At 40.5% G+C, this 22551-nt stretch overlaps 1 protein-coding gene across 1 annotated transcript in view; it reads left to right on the forward strand.

Annotated features, from left to right (window-relative positions):
- NR3C2 (nuclear receptor subfamily 3 group C member 2) overlaps window positions 1-22551 on the forward strand; it is a 189497-nt gene that overhangs the window by 128288 nt on the left and 38658 nt on the right. The window contains exon 3 of the mRNA XM_008641270.2: window positions 10640-10756. Within this exon, the coding sequence (XP_008639492.1) occupies window positions 10640-10756 (117 nt within the window). The remainder of the gene's footprint in view (window positions 1-10639; window positions 10757-22551) is intronic.

A 22551-nucleotide genomic window follows, 5' to 3' on the forward strand; every position in this document is an offset into this window, starting at 1 on the left:
CAAAAGGAAAGTCTGATCCCTTCAAGATGTCACTCTGGCTTATGAATTACATGGCTGAGAAGTTTTGTGTGCTTTAAAAGATGACTGACTTGTTTGCTTTTCACTCCCAGTGGCAACTTTATATGTGTTGAAAATGTCAGATGCAGAGCAAGTCATCCATGGCTTTAGTTTTTCAAGGCCTAGGATGATTCCAGTGTGAAAGGTCACCCCTTCATATATTTCTGTGGCAAAGCAAATTGCAATTCCTATGGAAAAGGTGTAGAAATGAAGGCACGGATCCAGTACCCAGAGTGTCGGCTGTTGCAGAAAGGCAAGCTCTTTTATCTCTGTTTTTTTAATCTCTTAGAGGTGATTCTGGTGCTGGTGCCATGGCTGAGGTGTCAGATCCAACATGCCTGGGTTAGGGGGCCACAGGGATTTTACTTGTGAGATGAGCTCCAGTAAAGTTTGGGGTAATTAGGTACAGCTTGGGTTCATCAGTGTTTTTGCTGCTGTGTGATGCTTTGCTCAGCCTCTTGAGGTCGAATGAGTAAGCAAAGGGTGAAGTGTTTGTTTTCAGGTCCCATTTAGGGGTTTTGTGAGCAAGGACTGGAGGGGACTAGAAATTCTGCACCCACTTTGGGGAGTGGTACTTGGAAAGACCTCCTCATCCAATTAAAGATGGAAATAGTGATTGTAATTGATGTAATATCCGTTCTGCTACTTAATTTACACTTTTTGTTTTAGGTTGTTACAGTATTTTAACAGTAAACATACTGTGAAATTTCATTGTAATTGTCAGATCTTCTTTCTATAACCTCCCCTAATCATCTTTCTTCTTTCTTCAGATTTATCTGGGTAACAGAGAGCTGAGGTTCCTGATAAAAATAAACAGAGAAAAAGAAGAAAATAAATAGGGAGACGAATACATAGTTCAAAGGGTAAAACAGACTCCTTCTCAAAAAGTCAGCAAACAGAAGCAGAGAATTTTTAAGTTCACTTTGGTGAGCATCTGATATTATTGTGGTCAACATTTCTGTGTTTGGGATCTCAAGAGATTGTTCTAAAAGGCTGTGTTGTGATGGTATTGCTTGCAGCCTTTAAAAGAAAATTATTACTGACCAGGGTTCTAGAGGAAAATATTTGTCAACGTATGTGCTGGCAGTATTTTAAATTGTTGCTATTATACATAAAAATATTCATTATTATAAATTTAGCATATTTCCAGACTGAGCTGTAGTAAACTGTACATGAAAAATGCAAGGGAAAAATATGCTTTGAAGATAATGTGTCATTCACACAGAATAAAATTTGTTATCTGCTGAGCATGCTAAATGCAAGAACACAGCAGACATGAACATCAAAATGTTTGCAAAAACCAAAGGGCAGCTAGTTTTAAAAACAAAAAAATTAACAGAACATTTTCACTGAGATCAAGAGTTGGGGAAAGTTTTACTTTGGGAAACATAGCCTATTTTTCTAGTAATATTTTTTATAAGTAGCATGCATCTCATTGAAGGGAGCCAGCCTGGAATTGCAGATTTTAAAATGGAGGTGCAAAACACAGAATTAATGCTGTGCATCTTGATTTTTCTGTTTGTCCTAGGAGAAGTTATCTCTTGGTTATTACTGCAAATGCAACTGGATATATTAATATATTGGAAGGATGGTGGGGCTGACACAGAAGGAGGATTAAATAAAGTGTAACAGGCTTCATGTACACTTGCAAATACAAATGTTTTTATAAAGGTGAATATTTTGAGTACAGTGTTCACTGAAGGATCATGGCTCAGGGAGCCACAGAGTCATTCAGAAATCCTTACATTGCCAACTAGTAATATTCCAGGAAGCTCCCCCCACACCTCACTCTCAAACATTCCCTTAAATGAACTTGATACTTCACACAAATCTTATTTTACACTGAGTGCCTCCTGAAATCCAGTTGTAACAGTGAGCTATTTGTAGAGCAGGATACTACATCGTGTATCATCGTGTAGCAGATTGGCTGACCACTTTATATCAGCAAAAAATGGAAGGACATTTCAGTTGCAATTTAAGATTTTTGCATGACACTTACTTTAAAAAGTCTCTGCAGACCTTTTAGACCATTTCTCATACGTTGAGATTTTCCATTAAAGTGCCTGGAAATTTGTAGTATGTCAAGAATGCCTTATCAGATTTGTAGCATGGGAAAGCAGAAGTAGCCATCATGCATGCAACATGATCTCTTGTAAATCTATCTCTGTAGATAACATCATCTAGAGACTTCAAAAATATTCAGTTGAAATTTAAACCAAACTTAAAATTTGGAAACTCACTGCAAGAGAAAATGCTGTAAAGTATTAGATGTGTGATTTTGTCAAAACATTCTCGAAAGCTCTAGTTCTCACTCTCTGTATCACTGTATCCATTATAATCTAAAATCAAAAGCAATTGAGCTGAAAGCTAGTTACAAAGCAGAAACAAAATTATTTCACTCAATAACAGGATTATTTTGGTATTTGTAGATATTTTTCCTTGGTTTTCATCCTGAACAGCTTTTCAGTGCTGTGTGATTTCACTGAATCGGAAATGCTTTGCAAATATCAGGTTTTTTCCTACTCCTCTTCTGTGCTGTCTAACATCATTCAGCATATCTTTGACCACATGAAAAAGGAATTATCTTGTAGTCCATCATGTGGCCATGTTCAGACTTCCAGCAAGCTGAACAGAAAGCTCACTTAGCTCCTCTGGATTTCAGAAGGGCGCAGCTGTTCTCCGTGACCAACTGCTGATGGGCTGGTTGGGATGAGCTCTGCTGTTTATGGAGATGACAGTGGGAGCCCCAGGGATGGTCTCAGCACCAGTTTGAAGCATATCTTGTGTTGGTGGCTCAGCCTGTCTGAATAACAGGATGGCTGGAGCACCACACACAGGCTTGGAGGGGCTTTCGAAATTCTGCAGTGTGTTTTAAGTATTGCGTAAGAAAATGTGCTTGTGAACCTTAAATATGAACCTTACAAGTGCTTATGTGCTCGTCTCACTGTCATTAGCAGGTTTTATCCCTGCTGGATGGTTTCTCCTGCAGAAAATAGTAGCCTCTTTTGGGCTACATCCCGTACTCCCTTGCCAAATTTCCTCTCTCTCCTTGATCCCTCTCACTGGTGCCCTTTCAGTCTGCTTAAAATAGTGAGTGAGAATCATTTTTATAACTTCTCATCTCCTTTGCCAGGGTCACCAGACCATTCCAATTGTTTTTGTTAGCCTGGTCTCAGCCCAGCATGAAAGCAAGTTTCCAGAGAACATGAAGGAGCAGGAGACAAGTCTCCATGTTGAGATTGGCTGAGCACTGGAGTCTGTGTTCTTAGGTGTGTGTAGGGAGTGCATAAATCTCAACTTGAAAAGTTTTGCATATAAAGCATCTGGGGACACAGCCCTCCTTGCTCCACTTCCAGAAAAAAAGGGGAATCTGCTTTATATCTGTGGTCACCATTGGAGGAAGCTCTGGTAGCTCATCTGTGAGCACCAGCGGATGTGCCCTTGCTTTTAAAAAAGCCCTTGCTGGGTTTTGTAGACCCTGCAGGAAATGGTGCTGTTGACACTTAGTTTTTATCCCCTGCCATCAGTAACTTTGATATACTTTGCTTTGGTATGTGAAATCAGATGTAGCCATACTTTTAATTGCAGTGTAAATGCACCCTGTGGAATCACATTTATTGGCTGAGCAGAGGAAATAATTCATTTAGAACGTAAATGAGAAGAAATGAAGACTGAGGTAAATCAGAAGACTGAAGCAAGAGTTACAGAACAGGAAAAGGGTAAAAGTCTTGAGGATGAAAGTAGGTAAAAAAATGGTTGGAAAACAAATTTTATTGAAGGAAAGAAAAAGGAGGGGGGAGTAGAAAGAAAGTAAAATGGCAGATAAAAAATATTCCAGTAATATAAAAGGGTAGAGAAAGTGAAAGATATCTTGGGATCTAGAAGTAGCAGAAGGTAATTTAGAATGAGAAGCAGGCAGGAAATATCCCAGATGTGATGAATATTTTGCCAAAGTCAAAACAAATTTTAATTAAGCCTCTAATTTATTATAAAGGCGGGAAAGCTCTAAATTCTGTTTCAGGGAAGGATTTAGATTATACCTATGCTGTAAGCACACTGTAATAATGTTAATAATAGACCAATATTGTCATCTTGTCAGATACTGCCTTGGTCTGCAGCCGAAAAGCATGTTGTCTGGGCATGATAGGAGCTGTGGAGTCATAAGAGAGATAAACCCTGAATTTTGGGAAACCCTAAGGTTCAATATCTAAAATGCAAACCCTGAGCATTCGCCATATAAAATGAAGGGGCAGTATTCATATCTGTGTCCTGTACCATGGCTGTGGCATTTATAAGCTTATTCTGCGCTACACATAAATCTCAGCATGAGGAATCAAGTTTATTAGTTTACCGTGGTCAGACTGGACTGGTTTAAACAGCGCTGAGGAAGTTAATTATCCAGTGTCTCAGGTGGGTCTAGCAATGAGTAACTAGTCCTGGAGAGAGGGACTGGAGCTGTGGTGGGGGGATAGGTCCTGCCGGAGCATGCGGATGGATGGCTGGCTGGGAGGGACTGCCCTAATCTCTTTCCCAGGTTGTTCAAACCAGTTCAAGAGCAGTAAAACAAGGTTATGTAATTGACATGTGATGTAGCCTAAAATAGTGACTGCAAACATAGGCTGCTGTTGCTGGGCAGTTGTCAACTGCTTAAAAAAAAAACAAAAAACAAACAACAACCCAAAACAAAAAAAAAGCTCCCTTAACTGTGTAACAAATGGACATCTGAAATGAAAATGCAGTTCTCATTTCCATTTACTAGCAGGCTTTTTTTTTGTTATTGCAAGAAACAGGGGTGTTGTGAAAACTGAAATTTGAAAAGAGATTCATCTTACTTATCGTGCTGATCTATTTGAGAGTACCTGCCTGCTGCAGATGGTGAAATGAAAACCTCAGGTAAATGCAGCTTGTCCCTTGATAGCATGATACGACTTCTGTCAAACAGGAAATCCTTTTCTGAATGTGCAAAATCATTGTGGCAAGCCTTGGCAGTAATTTTATTTGTATACTGGCCATCAAAAGGTAGAAATAGTTCATTTTCAGTAATTGAAGGAGCTTATATGGATACAGAGACAAAATCTGCAAGGGTTATGGAGCTGGTTGAAAGGAACGCATCACATAGCTCAGTGAGCACGAATGAGAGGTTGGGATGGGCATATTTTGTGATTCCTTGCTGCAGGAGGCAAAGCCCTTCATTGGGGCTGTACCAGAAAGTAGAAAAACCTGGTGTTAAGGTCTGTTTGCTGACCAGATATTCCTGAGGTGAAAGACTTCCCTTAGAAAATCCTGATGATTTTCTGCAGCATGTTTGCTTTGTCTTTAGCAGGGAAAGTCTTAGCTCAGGTTGGAGGGGATGCACGGGCTGGGCTTGTGCAGTCTGATAGGCTGGTGGGTAAAGGGAAGGGACAGTGTTAAGAAATAAATGTTATTTATTCCATAAGGCTTTTATATGTATCACTGCTGCTACAGAGATGATCTTCCCAGTTGGGAAATGTTACAGAAACTAAGCACTTATTCCAGCCCAGAAGCTGCAAAAGGGATCCTAGCTCTTAAGTGCAGATCTGTGAGACAGGGCTGGAGGTGGCTCCCAGCTCCTCTCTCCTCAAACCCTGGAAGAAGGCTTGGCTTTCTGGCAGCCTGCAGGGAGAAGACAACTTTGCCTGCAATTTTCTGAGTCAAAGTATTAATTCTCATTGTGGAGGAAGAAGGAAAATTGGGACACTATATGCATTTTGATGTGCCTCAGTGAGACGCTATTTTAAAAGCAGAGTTTTTTCAAACTACTTCTGCTTCATTTGGTCCTCAGCTGCTGCTCCTGTTTTCTCACTTTGCTGTCCCTTTGCGAGGCTTCCTCAGTCCTGGGACCCAAGGCACTTCCCCGTTTCAGACATTGGACCCGAAGTGGATTTTGGACTTTTTCTTTGCCTTTCTCAGTGATGTTGCAGTGAGTTTGTGGATCTAGAAGAGGAATAGAGAGCTGCCTGCCCAGGTAAAAGCAGGAAAGGACACATGGAAGGCAGTGGTGCCCCAGGAGAGGAGCTGCTTGTTAGTGACACACAAGCGAGCGTGAGTCAACAACCTAATGCCATTGCTGAAAGCCAGCTCTAGCCCAGGATTGCATTAGCAGGGCTGCTGTGTGTGCAAGATGCAGGAAATAACCATTTTATTTGCCTTAGTGATGGTGAAACTCAGCAAGAAAAATGTGCCCTGTTTTAGGAAAGAGGCTGGAGGAGAATAGGAGGAATTGACAACAGATTTAGGAAACGTGACCTACAAGGAAAGATTGAGAGAACTGGATTTGTTTAGCCCAGCAAAGAGATGGGGAGCATAAATCTTTTGATAGGCAGGAGATTGTTGTAAGAAGGTGATGATCTGTTACTCTGTGTCTATGGGATAGTATGAGTATCTCTTCCAGTTGCAAAATATTCCCACTTGGGTGAAATGCAAAGGGAAAAATACGACTTCAGGAGTGGCTAATCACTAGCCTACACAGGGCTTGTAGGGAAGTTGCAGAATACCTTTCCTCAGAAGATTTTAATACAAATAGAAAGAAAACTAAAAACCTACCTGAACCGTTAAGCTATCGTGCTTGTTAAGTCTTATCATGCTTCCATGAGTGGGCTTGAATTAAACAGTCTTTGGATCCTCTTCCAGCACTACGCTTTTCTCCTTACAAAATTTAACTTTTGATCATAGTAGTTGCTATTTTAACAAGAGAGCAAAAATGTAGAATACTTGTTAATGACTTGCAGTTCCTGACTTAGACTTTTAAAAGGGAGGGAGGGAAAGGAATTTTTAGAAGGAAGATAAAACATGTGAAATTTCTGTAATTTTCTAATTTTGCCCTAGACAGGAACAGAAATATCTACATCTTATTCCTTTTGTAGCCTTACCTGTAGGGAAGTATGGCAGCCCTTGGAGTGCAGCAGTGCTCTGCACGCATACATAAGTTCACCTTAGCAAGTCAATTTTGGGGACTGGTGGCTCAATGTAGTAGTGGAGTTTTAAAATGGGGGAAGGCACAATTTCTGCTATAGCCTCATTTTGGCAGTAATTTGTAGGCCAAATAAGAACAGCTTTTTCCCCTCCCCTCCTTTACTGCTGAATTTTGCTTATTCAGGAAATCTCAGTAAGAGGGAAGACTGAATTTCATGAATACTTCCTTTTTGTTTTCTTTTGCAAGCCTGAAAAAGCAGGGAATTATAGAGTTCTTGGAGGTGAGAGAATTGGCAACATTCAAATATTTTTGTGTGTACATTTGGTTGCGTCACTCTGTGGTGTGTAGTGGCACAATAACCTGGAAAATGCAAACTTCTGTATTCCTCTAGCTCTACTGCTAAGAGAAAAGATCTCACTTTCTTCTTACTATGTAACTGTGTGGTACCTGTGCATTATTTATTTTGAACAGGAAAATTTTCCTCACATCTTTTGCATCTTTGTATTTCAGATGGAACAGGAATTAGCTGGTGTAAGTGCACTTAATGATGGCATAAGTAAAAATTACTTTCATCTTAATGCATTTAGCACATGGGAGATGAGAATTCAATATCTGCTCTGCCACTTTCCAGCCCACTTGTGGGTGATTGAACGGGATAAAAAGAACAACTGGATTAAGCTAAACACAAACTGCACAAGGCAGATCGATACATCTCTTGAAAGAGTCGGAGATCTCGCACCACATAAACATCAGCCTCTCTTCAGGATGGCCTCCACCACCTCATTGAGGTCCTGAAGAGCCCTGGAGGTCTCGAGAGCACTGCATCAATTTCAGATATGTAGGGTTTTGGTTTGATTCTGAAGTTGAGGGGCCTTAGTGAGGCACAAATGGGACATAGTGATTTATTATGGGAGTCTGCTTTGCTAACTTACTTTACAAAATTGGTTTTATTTCAAATGTACCATATTTGATTGCATGGAAGACTGAAGCCATTTTTTTTTCATTATAAATGTTAACTGAAAACCTGTTCATTATTATTTTATAGCTGTACTCTACATAGAGGGTTTGTTGGAATGTTGATCTGTTCTGTTTTTTTTAAGGGTTTTCAAGTTACTTCCATTAATGTAAGCTTTATGATGGCTGTGGTTTTTAAGGATTTTTTAGAAATTTAAAAAATTTACAAGATGATGTTTGCTGTTTGGAAAGACCTTTGCTGTGCTCACTAGAAATGGATTTTATTACTGTTCTTACTAGTTATAGATTTTGTACCATGCATTAGTACTCAGAGGTGCATATTTCCAAAATTGATGAACCTTTACTAAGTTATGTTTGCTGAAAGTATTTGATCTAGAGTAGATAGGTCAGAAAGGAATAATTGCAGGCTATGTAGAGCATTTGAAAGGTGATTTACGGAATATTCTGCTGTTGTGGAATATTTCTTAGGAAGTCACATTGTGATTGCAGTGTTGGAATCAAACATTTCCACAACATTTAGAAATGCAACCCAGGTAATTATCGTGAAGTGCATAAATGGTAACCTGTTTATTAAACCCATTAGATTTTTAAAGCAGTAGTGAAAAATGTTGACTTAACAGGTATACATTTTTTTAGCACAAACTGCCTTCAGGGTAGTTCTGCAGTGGGGTTCATTTTGCAGTATTGGAGCTGACTTGTCTTATTAATAGCCTGCACCCGCCTTTGGAAGCCTAAAAATGGTATTGCAGTAGTCTGATGTACAAAGGACATTGTATGAGTACTGAGCAAGTGTACCTGCATTCCTGGCAGAAAATAACCATTTTTCCCTTCTCCCCACAAAAAAAAAGGATGGTATGGCAGTATTTGTAAGGACATATAAACCACCTTTATGCTGTATTTCATAATTTTAAATGCTTTTGTTTTCTCCTCTTAAGTTACTTTCATGCCTGTCTGCATGATGGTTTTTTAGGGGAGGTGCTCAAGTCAGTTCAGAGCAAAACAAAAAAAAAAAAAGAGGAATTAAGTTGACTCTTCTCTTTCCTGTCTGTTTTTGTGTAGATCACATCACAAAATAAACATTGTGTGATATCCAGGTTTTCATTTTGTGATTAGCTGAGAACTTTATCTTTTTCTTGTTTAGCAGGCCTACTTAAGGGCCAGCTGATAGATCGTGATGCTGTCACTATATTGTACAACTTGATTTTATGCCTGATGTAACTTACTCATGAATTATTTTGCTGATGTGTTGTTCTTTTCCACCTGTGTCATAGTGCTAGGTAAAGTCCCTTAATGAAACCCTTATTTGTCCATCTGCTTGTTCTTTAAACATCTAAAGCATTATTTAAATGATGATACCTTTGTGATACTACAGTAACACTTCACTCACTCAAATAAGATCAGTTTTCTTTGTGTGAGATGCTCAGTGAAGAGATTCAAGAAACATCCCAAGTTTCAGTTCACTCTCTAGATAACATTGTAAGGCTGAAAGGAAGGCAGGTGCCGAGGTAGAAAATGATTTAGCTGAAGTTTTAAGGCAAATTCCTGAAAGAGCCTAAAGCAGGAGCCAGGTCTCCTGTGTCCCATGAATATTCTCTTTATCTTTCCCTAGGAAGCATATGAGTATTGTGGAAAATAGCTTGGCAGACATATTTTGTGCCTCTTGTCCTACAGCAGCTCTGTCCCCTTACGGAGCTGTGTGTTCATTCCATCTCCCTGCGTGTCGGCCTCTGCCCGTTCCAGTGCAGCTCTGCTCCTGAGTTCTTCCCGGGCTTCCCCTCCTCTCCCATGGCTGCTGCTTCCTTTGGTCGTTGGCACCAACTTTATTTGCACATCTCTTGGGTTTCTGCACATTTGTTCTGGCCACCCCAGATCCCTGTGTGCCACCTCTGGATCAAGGCAGCTAAAATAATCTTCTACTCTCGCTTCTGCTGTCACACCACACCAACCCCTCACGGCTTCCTTTATTCTTCCACATCAAATTCAAGCACCAGGCTTTGGAAAGGCCACGTGGTAGTGCCCTTGCCTGAGAAACTGCATCTGTTTGCTCCACCTCCTTTCCTGCCATGGAGCAAAATGCCTTTTGAGTCTCCAAGTTCTCAAATGCCAGTCTGTTTCCCTGGTTGCCGTCCATTTCCCTTCTGCATTAAAGACCTGCTGTCTCTTCAGGAGTGCTTCTGTGGGGCTTTACAGAAATGAAATAATACAGTTGTGACTTAAGCCTGGTTGAACTGGTTGAAGAGAGTGGAGTATATTGGGAAAGTTAACCTCTGCTGTGCATTTCTGCTTTGTATCCTGAACTTCTTGAGCATGAAAATGTACCCCAACTTAGATCTGTCAGACTGCTCTGCGATAGCACACCTAAGAAGGTCTGAAGAAGCTCAAACCAACTGTTTGTTTTCTACTAGAAGAAAAATTGCAGTCCTGTTTAGGAAAAAATCGTAATGAGATCTCTCTTGAGAGTGACACCAAAACTCCTTCCCAAATTAAAAAGAAGAGATGCTCATAATAAAGGCCTATGACAACTCACAAGATCATTTGGAAAGGCTAAAGAATGGAATTTGAAATGGCTTCATTAATAAGAGTCTCAAAATGCGTGCAGAACAGCAGAGAAGAACAAATTGGAATTATGTAAATACATCCTCTAATAATGCATTTTATTTTTGGTTCATTCAGGCCAGCACAATTATCTGTGTGCGGGAAGGAACGACTGTATAATTGATAAGATTCGGAGAAAGAACTGCCCAGCCTGTCGATTACAGAAATGTCTGCAAGCTGGAATGAATTTAGGAGGTAAGCAGAATATTAATAGCTTGGTCTCTTAATTTGATTAGGTGAAAACATTGGAAACGTGCAGCCTTTTTATAGTTCTCGCAGCTGCATAATCTCAAAAGTTTTAAGGTGGGATTATCCTGAAGAAGTGCTTAATAGCCAATAAACTCTATTGTCATTCTAAATCGGGATTTGGAGATACGTATTTTATGGCACAGAAAAAAGAAAAGTGGGTGTTTTATGATGACAGTAATTTTAGTAGAATACCATAAGCTAAAAGTGTTAAGGTTTCAAGTATTGCATGGGGTATTTTTTTGTGATGAGCGTTCTCTTGAATACTGAAAAACATGTTACACCATCATGAAAGCAAATTCTCACATAGTGAGACCTCTCAACTTCTTTGGTGCTTATTCAGCATTTTTATTGCTTAATTTCTGTGACTGTAAGGATGTGCAATAATTTTGATTATGTTACTGCATTGTTCATATACCAACAACAACAAAATTTTATTAATTCTCAAAAGCATACTGAAATCAGTATGATAACAAAATTTATAATAGTTTCTTTTCTGTTGTTTTAATTCTTCTCTGGTAATATCTACATGTTTCTGGCTGTGCTTCAGTGGGTGTCCTGTCTCAAGTCATCATCTGACCAAATGCTTTTACAAATGCCTTTTTCCCACCATTTCTGTGTTTATTATGTTGTCTGTGAACAGGGGTTTGGATGCTGCTGCAGGTGCTTCCCCTGCTGTACAGAGTTACCCTTCCCTTGAAGTGTTTTCACTGTACAGAAAACTACAACATGGTCACGTTAATTCCTCGCTATCCCAGAATTCACCTTTTGTCCTCCTGGGCCTATTCTCTTGGCAGCTGAGTTTAGTTCTACAGATTTAGCTGCTCATCTTTAATAGGTTATATGCAAAATCCTGGTTCCTGCCTGCTGCCTTTTTCTACCTCCCAGACTTCTTTTTCTGTCTTGTCTCCTGGCAGAAATACTCAAACAAGCCACACCTTACTTTTTCAGAGAGAGTAGCCCTGTTGGGCTCTCTTTCAACCCCTTTCCCAAATCAGGGATACTGCCTTTCACCCCAGGCCCCTTATTTCCTTTTCCCAAGAGAAAACAGGGCCAGATTGTGGCATGCTGGGGAGGTGACAGCTTTCCCTTGGTTTTGATCTGTGCTGTTCAACTTAACAAGGGAAACAGAATGCCTTTGTTTGATGAAACAGGAGCTCCATGGTCGCAGCTCCTTAATCCCAAAAAACTAGTGCTGAAAATTGTTGTAGAGCAGGAAGGTCAGCTCCCTGGAGTGCTGGGAATGTTGCTGCATCCTACTGGCAGCTGGTGTGAGGCATCCTCCCTGGACATGCCCTGTGCTGTGCTAGTGGAGCTCCAGCAAAACCCAGGGCTTGAGAACCTTAGGAAACAGCAGCATGGGACACTTCATCTGCAATGAGTTCATCCCTGTGATGTCCAGGAGGGTTTCAAAGAACGTGTTCACATGATGTTCTCTGCAGAAAAGCAAGGCAGGAGGGAAACTTTGCTAGAGGGAGTTGTTTTCTTTTTTTGCCTTTTTTTCTTTTTTTTTTTTTTTTTAATATTGGCTGGAATGCTGTAAATGAGGAATGCATTGAAAAATCTTCCCCTTTGTTGGAGCTTGTTAGACTGCTGGAAATCATAATTAGTGATCTGTGTTTATTGCAGATTTGGGCCCCTCATTGTAAGGAAGACATAGAGGTGGTGGAGCGAGTCCAGAGAAGGGTGGTGAAGCTGGTGAAAGGTCTGGAGCACAAGTATGATGAAGAATGGCTTAAGGAGCTGGGGTTGTTTAGCTACTTGGAAAAGGAGGCTCAGGGGAGGCCTTATCACTCTCTACAACTCCCCGAAAGGATGCTGTAGCAAGCTGGTGGTCAGTCAGCCTCTTCTCCCACAGGACAAGTTACAGGATGAAAGAAAATGTCCTTAGGTTGTGCCAGGGGAGGTTTAGACTGGATTTTAGGAGAAATGTCTTTGCTGAAAAGTTGGTCAGACACTGGAATGGGCTGGCCAGGGTGGAATCACCATCCCTGGAAGTGCTCAAGAAACATGCAGATGTGGCTCTTGAGAACAAGGCTTAGTGGTGCACTTGGCAGTGCTGGGTTAGCAGTTGGACTCTTTGTTCTTAGAGGCCTTTTCCAACTTTAATGATTCTGTGATTCTGTGACCTGGAAGGCCAAGTCTGCCTCTGGAGTGTACAGCTGGCATGCAGTTGAGCTTTGCAGTTTAGCTGTTTCAGTGATTTTCATCACAGAGAGAAACCTCAGGTGAAATTCCCACTCCTGATTTGATCTCTTTATGCCATGTAAAGAAACTAAAATGTCATAAAGGAGGTCTTTCCATCACTGCCATGAATGAGATGGACGGGGAACAGTTCTGGATTTCCATGCACTGCAGTGCCTTCTGCTTGGCTGAGGAGGGAAAGGGCAGGTTGGAGGGAGAGGGGAGGGCTGCCAGAGAGAGGTAAAGCATCTGCAGCCCAGAGGCAGCATTGCTGTGCAGAGAGCCCCAAGGGCTCCCAGATCATGCTGATGGACCTTCCAGCCTTTGAGCCAGCCCAGCTCTGGCAGGAATTGCTGGGATCCTGAAGAATTTTCTCTGCTTTAAGCCATGTTTCCAGTGGTGAGCTCTGCATTGGGCATCTACAGAGGAGCGACACAGCATCTCAGTTTTGGAAGCTTCTGTGTGCTGTTGCAGGGCATTTCTGATATGGTGGTGATCATCGCAAAAAGTGGAGGTAGAAATGGCAAGAAGAGATATTAATTCATATTTGAAAACTGTGATTTTTTTGTAAAATGCCAAGGTTTGGTACTAAATAACATTTTTTTCATATTTAGCTTGAAGAGAATGAGTATGGTCTTATTATGAAGGTACATTGTGGATTGTAGTTTCATGTGGTCAGCCTGGTTTTGACAAGCATATACATTACTCCAGTAAAAATGGGCTTTTACCTGTTTCTAGCTTGGACTTACAGGCAAAATGGGCAGGTATTTTATTAGGCAGTGTGATCAGTAAGGAGCCGGAGAAAACTTAATTTTTAAATGCAATTTAATTTAAAGTCCTCTCTGCAGCATAGTACTCTCTGTAGCTGTGTCACACTGCACTGCGCTCTTGGTGCAGTAGGGCTGAGCTGAGCTCTCACCCTCCAAAGAAAAGCAAATGTAAACACAAATCCCAGACTGTATCAGAGGTGCTGATGTGCTTGGTGCATGGAAATAGAGCGAGATGATATGCAAAAGGTCTTTAGCATAGCTCAGGGCTGAAATGTCTGCAAGCTGCTGAAACCATGGGCATTTATTTTCCACTTGTACATAACTATGATGTTTTATCCCCTCATTTAAAGAAAAAAACAAAACACCAAACTTCCAGTTGGTCTAGAAGAAATGTTGTGTTAGGGAACAAGGTCCCGTCTCCCATGGGCTGGAAAAGAACTTGACTCTCCTTTGCCACCCTCCCCATATATAGATGGGAGTGAAGGACCCCAGGCTGCGCCCATCCAGCTCCTCCCACTTACTGAAATAGGGAGGCTGTGAAGCAAATTTTGTAATGTGGCAGTTTGAGATTGTCTTCCTGCTCTTTCTGAAGATACTAATCTCTATAATGGAAAGCTGGAAATCAGAAATAGCGTTCCATGTTTCCAGCAGCTCATTTTTGAACAATCTCCGATTAATCTACTGATCTTTTTTCTTAGGATTTTTTTTTTTCTCTTTTGGTAATATTCTTCCTCAATATTTTTTAAATAGTAAAATAGTGCTTTTGTACTCTGTCAGTCTTTCAAGTTTGTTTTGATGGCATATCTTCTACTTCCTAGCATGCTAAATTTTTTTTCTAAATTAAAAAAAAAAAAAAAAAATTATTTTGACTGGTGGCAGCATGCCATGATTAGGCACCTTGTAAGAAAATATGTGTAATTCAGTGATACAAAATACACCTTTTCATGAATGCTCAGCCAAAATAATTTGGCAGTTTTATTGTTTACCTCCTTGTTTTGTTTGTTGAAAACTTGGAGGCTTTTCCAAGCTCTTACATTCGTTAATAATCTTTAGAAAATTATTCATCAAGTCAGCAAATAATTTACCTAATTACGTTATTTTCTCGATTTTTTGTTTTGATTTTATAAGAAGCATCTGCAACCTGTAATTTCTGCAAAGCTGAAGTTGCCAAGTATCACATTAAATCATCCTTCTCATTGCTAGAAGGTATGTGTGTGCTCTGCAGACAGCTATATCCCCTTTGGCAAGTAGGACTCCAAAACTTTTTTGGGAATCATATTTTGTTTGTTGTTTTGTTATCTTTTTTTTTTTAACTCCAGTGACATATGCTAGGCTTAATTGTTGGAAGAGATTCAGAGTGAGCAACTGCACTATGAAGGTATGCTGGCCCATTTTTGGTTTATGCTCTTTTCAAGATTCTGTAATTAATTTTCAGTTAATTACAGACCAGAATGACTTCACGGATTTGGGAAGTTTCTTCCGGCATACGCTGTGATTGGATTTGGCGAGGCTCTCACTTTCGCACGAGACGTTTTCGTTTGGCTCCCACCTCGTGCTGCTGTGCCTCAGTTGTGTCTGTCGCCGTGATGGCACTGGGGGGTGTCACAGTGAGACCCCCAGTCCCACACTGGTGCTTGGCATGGTGCCTTATGCCACCACCAGCTGCATCCCGTAAGGCAGCAGCCCCTGCGATGTGTCCTGCATTGCCACCAGGGTGGCACAGAGCCTCCTGGTGTCACTCCTGTGTGCTGAAGCCTGGACAATGGAATGTTTTATACGGTGTCACTTGAGGGGGCTGCCACCCCCTTTCCTTGGCAGGTTGGTCCTCACCCCTCTGATGTGACCTAGTGACCAGGCATCCCTCCCCGTTCTGGATGATCAGAGAAGGTCCCTCTTCTGCCATGGGATGTGCCATATGTGCAGAGGGGACAAAAAAGTGTGTAAAGATCAGTACCATGCAGGGCTGGAATCCTTCCCTGCCTCAGCTCCCCTATGAAACACTGCCAAGTCTTCCCGGCACTGGTCTCCCACAGCAGTGAGGAGCAGCTTGCTCAAGGACCCTTTGGATCTGGAAGGGACATAAGATAGATTTCACCTTGCAAATTACACAGTTCATCATTCTGTCTGCAGAGGCTGCCTGTGAAATCCGAGTCTTGGGTCCGCATACATTTACATATGTAAGACACTTTGTGCACAAGATGCTGGGTGTGATTTGTAGGCTTCACTGGCAGATACCCTTATTTTTTCATACAGTGAAATATTTTAATAATCTGAAAAATAGGTTAATTAAGATAACCAGTAATAAGATATAGTACTTCACCTTTATGCCCGGCTTTCTATTTTCTGTTTAATAACTCATACTAGTAGGGTTTTAAATTGCAGTATTATTTTCAGTTACTGGAGCTTATGTGGTTTATATTATCATTGCTCATATCTTCTTGAGAAAAAAAGGAAGAGAAAAAATCTGAAACCTTGGGGAAAATGTAAGTACAGCAAAAGTGTATGCTCTTAGTTCCAAAATTTTCTACTAACCAAGATTTCATAAATTTTAAAGGAAAATAAACCCCTTTGTGTAAGACATAAGCAATTTGAGGTATACATATGGTTAAATTTTATTTTTCATTTAAACTTTAACTGCAAAGTATTTTGAAATGACATTAACTTTAATGCATTTTTATTTGTGTTTATTCTGTAGCATTTTCTTCTGAGGGAATCTAGTCAATGACTTTTTGACTTGAACATTCAGCTGGGTTTTTGTTAGTTGTTTCAACAGACTTTTATAAACATCAGCAGGTTGGAAAAGACCTTTAAGTAATAAATAATAATATTTAAGTAATAAGTAAGAAATAATAATTAAGTAATTAACAAATAATAATTAAGTAATAGCTAGTTTGCCTGTTGCTTATAAACCTGCTGTTGAAGATGTTTGAGGAACCAATTTGTTCAGCAATTAACTTTTTCTGCTTTTGTGTCCATCTTACTCCATGTGTACTGCTCTTGCCCTGCTCTCGGTGTGACCCTCTAACTTTCCAACTTGAATCATCCTCATGAATTGAATGTTTAGATTGGATGTCAGGAAAAGTTTCTCCACCAAAAGGGCTGTCAAGCGTTGGAACAGACTGCCTAGGAAGGGGGTGGAATCACCATCCTTGGAAGGATGTTTTCCTTCAGAAAACATGTAGATCTGGTGCCTAGAGATATGGTTTAGTGGTGGACGTGGCAGTGTTGGATTAATGGTTGGACTCAATGATCTTAAAGGTCTTTTCCAACCTAAACGACCCCGTGATTCTTGAATATTGTAGATAACTATGAGAACTATGAGTCATATGCTACAACTATTAATAAATTATTTGTGAATGATGGTTAAAAAGGCAGAATTTTGAAAAGGACTGGTAATGCCAGAGTAATCTCTCAGGCATTGATTAAAAGCAATATTGAAAGTGCGTCCTTGTACTTGGAATTTTGCTGATGGTCTTATTCCATGTGTGAAGGCAGCTGGAGAAGATGCACTGCAGCGGTCCAAGAGCCCACAGCTCACGTGCAGCAAGCAGTCCCTGATCAAGCTCCTAATCAGGTTCATGCTTTGTTTTTTCACATTTTCCTGGTTCCAGCTCTCCTTTCTGCAAGTGCCCAGCTGCCAGCAACACCTCTCTTTCCTCCAGCAACAGCCTTTCAGGCTTTTGGCATGGGGCTGCTGAACTCCAGACTTCCCTGTTCTATCTGCTGGACTCTCCATTGTACCATTCCAGGTGCAGCACCCTTGGTTGCCAGCCTTGCAAAGGAGCTGCATCTCTCCTGGGATCCTGCTGGGAGTTTGTGTCCCAGCCTGCCTCGTGTCCTGCAGTGGTGCTGTGTGTGTAGGCCCTGGGGGTGTTGTCTCCTTTTGGCTGTACAGCACTCCCTGAGCAGGCTCAGAGGCTGCTCTTTCCCCAGAGGTTTGTGTTCCATACATGGTGTGTTGCTTTGGTTCAAAACACAAGATGGGTGATCACAGTTTTCTGAGGGGAAGATTTTCAGCATTTCTGAAAGTTGTTACGTGCAGCTCTTGGTGATGTTTTGTTTTTTCCTGAATCACCAAATTATCACTTCCACAGTGATATTATTATTACAGCTTCCTTCCACAGTGCTGTTAAGTCCATATCCTTTTTACTCTTCCTCACAGTAAAAGCGTAGTCTTTGGTGTGAAACCCTGCCTGTGTCTCCTGTTCCTCTTTTTCCAGAGCTGCTGGTTGTCACCAGAACCCTTTTGAAACCTACCCCTGTGGTCTGTGATGATGTGTTTCCATTACTCACTTCCCCATTACTGAGAGAAGCTGTAGGAGCAGGAGGAACTTGTCCTTTTGGCTTTCACTGAGCTGTTACTTCAGAGAGTTTTCACCTGAATAATAGGGCATGAAGATTTAACTTGCCATGCTTGCAACAACCTTGACCAAAGTAGGGTGGGCTCACAATGCTGAATTGTGGGGTTTTTTTTTCAATTTTATTTTCTGGTTTTTTCTGCCCATCCATTCCCAAGTGCAGGGCTTTCCGTTTTCAGTACCTGTGTTTTACTAAAGTAAGTGTGGGGTGTGGCAAGCACACCTGGCTCAAAAAGCAGCCCTTGGAGTTCGATGTTAGTAGAAAGAACATTTTTCAGCAGGTTATGTAGGGAATGTTGAGCACATTTAAGCCTTAGAAATACACAGCAGCAAGAAGCTGGTGTTTAACAAAGAGGGAAGCAAGGTGAAGGCACTGGATGGGGTGTTTCTGAGCCACCCAGTACACATCTTCCTGCACACTGGGGCTGTGATTTGTGTGCTTTTGTGGTTCTCTGCCATCAGCTTTCCCAGATCATACATATGAGTAATGTTAGAGATTTGCCATTACCCCAGAAAAATGGTTGATATTGCATATAGACTGTTTTCACTAATGTTAAGGGTGATTTATTGAAGCAGGAGATTAACAGGGTTATACTCTTTTTTCTTTTTTTAATGACTAATTATGAACTAGATGGTGAAAAATATGGCCAAGATGACCGCAGAAGATAAACAGCCAGCTTGTATTTCACAGGTAGTGTTGCTGTTCCCAGAAGTGGGGTAGATAATTTCTAGAAGACCAGCAGCATTCAGTGTATTCGGAGTAAGGTCATTTGAGAGAAAACTGAGTTGATAAAATCTGGGGTTATGGAAGTCATACAGATGAGTAGACAAAGGATTTCAAAATTTTTGTTCCTTGGGGAAAGAAATCAAGTGGGAATGTGGTAATAACATATCCAGAAATACCACAGAGGGAAGGGCAGTACTTACTAAGCTTAGTTCTAGCAAGAACAAAAATGAAATGCTCTTTAGCATGGAGTGGAAGTCTGAGCACTCAAGGTACAGAATGAGAGGTGCTGTGGTGCAGTTTGGTTTTAAAGGATTCTGGAAAGCTTGTTGAGAACCTCTGTCTCCAATGTAAATACGAAGTTTTATACATGGTAAGTGTCTGTCAGGGTTTTATTGTGTTGTGATCAGATGAAGGGCACATCATGTAACAGACATGGAACACTGGGTATTAACCCAAATAAAAGCAAGAGAGAAGACTTGGATGAGGAATGCTTGCAGAAGGCTGGATGGGAATGGGTGTCTTGGGAGGGACATTGTTGCTTGGCATAAGGCAGAAACCAGTGACCATAGCCAAGAGTATTCAGTCTGGTACAGTCAAAATCTGTTCTCCAAAGTTTCCTTAATTTCCTTTTTCATCAAATTATTACCAGTGCTCGCAGTTCAAGCTCCTGGTGTTCCATTCCTACAGGTGTCTTGGAGTTGTAGGTGATCTCCACATTTGTTGTTGACATTTTACTGCTTGTCTTTATTTCATGTCAAATAGAATAATCAAAACCACTGATGCATTTAGTAGACAACTCCTAGCTCAAAAATTATTGAATTTGCCATACGCTTGAAGAATGAATAAATAATCAGTAAAAAATGAATTTTGGGAGCATCTGAAAAGGACTGATTAAGATTGGCTTTCATCAACATTATAATTTACTTTTGTAAGCTTTTTTTTTAAGACTTTGTTTATTGGATGATTTAAATATTTAGTAAATACATTTCTTTTGAAATTAATGAATAAGTGCAAGAGAGAGTTTTATATACCAAAAATGTTAGATGTGAGATTGTGTTATGTCATTTTGGGATTTAATATTAAATATATGTGGGGGAAAATTTTCGTACTTTAGCCATTTCTCATTAAAAAGCTTTATCAAAACCAGCTTGATTTGATTTTAACAGGAAACCACTAATTGGCATTTGGTGAAAGTTGTTCCCACACAGGGAGGAGTACCCCTATGAAACTGTTATTTTTCATTTAATTATCACTTTGAGGATTGCTGAGAAACAAGCAAATGTGTTAGACATTTTCCCTGACAACCTAAATATTCCTGTAAAATGCACTTTGGATCTCAGCTTTCTTTTGTCACTTTTGTCCGCTGTCTCTTCATGAATGCTTAGCCTGAAAACTCAACTTTAAAAAGGGATAAATTCCCTCTGTCTCTTACCCAAAAACTCCCCAATGCCTTTCCTTCTTAATTGCTGTGCTCATCACTGTTCCACATGCTAGACAGGTGGGTAACCTGAGCTTCACAATTGAGTCAGACCTCAAACTACGCAAGATTTGATCTGGGCTTTCACCTGAAGTTTTCTGAGACAACTGCTGTGTGCAAGCACTGGTGTGAGGTGCCACCTCCCTGCAGCTGTTTGCATTTCACTGCTCAGCATCTCGAGCCATAATTGTAATCAGAAGAAAATGTGGAGTTTTCATTAAAATATTACAAGATATCTCATTAAGTGGGCATGTAATTACTCAAAATAGTATTCTTCCTGAGTGGTTTCTTGTTATGCTGAAAGGACATCTGAAGTAAGGTCGTGTTGAGGGTCTAGTAGCAATTGTAAAGATTACATGTATAACAAAGTAGAGAGTAAATATGTAAATCTACAGATTTGGATCAGAACTCAAAAGCATCTTGAGCTGTAGTGTCAGAAACCAACATGATGGCATTTTTGGTACAGACTGGGATGTTGAGAAGTGCAAGTTGAGGCGTGAAGAAATGGGATACCTGAGAGCAGCTGCTGAGGGACTGCAGGGAAGAAAGGAGTGCAGTTGTGTGATGACTGTAAGTTAAAGTTAGAGTCAGCGAGGTGAAATTGTTGCAAAAACAGGCAAGTCTTATGTGATGCCAAGGAATCACTCTGTTTCTTGTCAGAGCTGGCAAGTGTGGGCCTGATGATTGTTGTCTGGTTTCAGCACTTCTGGGCAGGGTGGTGGGGATGGGGCAGCCTTGCAAAATTGTCCCATATGTTCCTGTGCCAGTTGGTGGGATTGCAGTACTTGTGGTACCTTTGTGAAGGACATGTCTCTCATCTCTTCTGGGACTTCTCCAGCATGAACATATCTACTGTGCCCCTTGATAACCTATTCTGTTTTTCCATATCAGATCTTTACATTTAGAATGGTTCCTTTAAGATCTAAACTGAGTCCTCCTTCCTGAAATTTCATGTCGTGTGCCTGAAGAAAGGTGTATACAGATTAGAGGCTGTCTAAGGAAGAACGAGGATAAGAAGACGTGTAGGAAAACAAAAAAGAAACAAAGAGTCGTAGAAACTCATTTCATGTTAGTGTAGAAGAGAGAGACATGTTTAGGAGGTCACGATACCAGTCTTTCAATTCAAAAAGTGGTGTAAAAGAGGACAGGAATGATTAGTTGCTCTTTTTGGCCACTGGGGGAATGGTGAAGAGAAATCAACTTTACTGCAGAAAAAAATGATGCAACATTGGAGATGTTGGGAGAACACTGAGTGGTTAGATGTTGGAGGAAGATGTGGGATATTGTGGAATTCCCTTTATTGGAGATTAATAACATACTGAGTTGGGCAAAGTACAGTAGATCCTGCTTGAGGCGATAGGATAAACTACTTTAGATATATTGTTTCTGTGCTTTACAGGCCTGTGCTCGAGCAGCGTTGCACTGCATCATATATTAGAGTCTGCGCCAAACAAAGCAAAATGCAAACACTTCTGAGGTTGTTCTATAAGTAACCAAATTAATATTTACCTAGTTGCTGTCTGTTTTATTAGGCGTTTAAATCCAACTAGAATAAAGAGCCGAAATACGTCTAGGTGAACATAATGAAAATTGTACACAATTACTATTAAAATGTACATCAGAAACTCTTTCTTCCATCTGTGCTGTACCTCCCTTTTTAGTATCCAAATGTAAACCAAGAATAAGAATTGCACTTATGGATGGTCCTGGCTCTTTGCAGGGTCTGACCAAAGGCAAATAAAATGTGACATTTCCATAGATCAGACTTCATGCACATTTACTCCTTGTCTTTAAGCTGTCCAATCCTGTCAGATTAAAGTGTTATTTATTAATTAGTAAGCAGTATGCCAAACTATGTCATTGTTTCAGTTATGCCTTCCATTTCATTCTACTGAATTCAATCATTGGATTTGAGCGTATTGTCCGATAAAACTTCCTTCTGCCAGTGCAGGATAAGAAATTAGGAAATTTTCATCGCTTTGTTAATTAGACTACTGATTCCTCAGGCTCAACAGCAAGTGATAGCATTTTCTATCACCTTCTCTCCTGGGTCACAGCTGTCAGAAACAGATTTTAAAATTTATTTTGCCATGTGAAGCCAGGACCTTTGTTTTCTTCCTCACCAGCTGCAGTCTTCCTTTCTTTGCATATTTAGACAGACTACTGGGTCTCTTCAGCATATCCCAAATGCCACTGCAGAAATCACCCTTGAAAGGCTTCTGCTTTGC

This window comes from Corvus brachyrhynchos, unplaced genomic scaffold (genome assembly GCF_000691975.1).
Source record: "Corvus brachyrhynchos isolate BGI_N302 unplaced genomic scaffold, ASM69197v1 scaffold229, whole genome shotgun sequence".
Taxonomy (NCBI): domain Eukaryota; kingdom Metazoa; phylum Chordata; class Aves; order Passeriformes; family Corvidae; genus Corvus; species Corvus brachyrhynchos.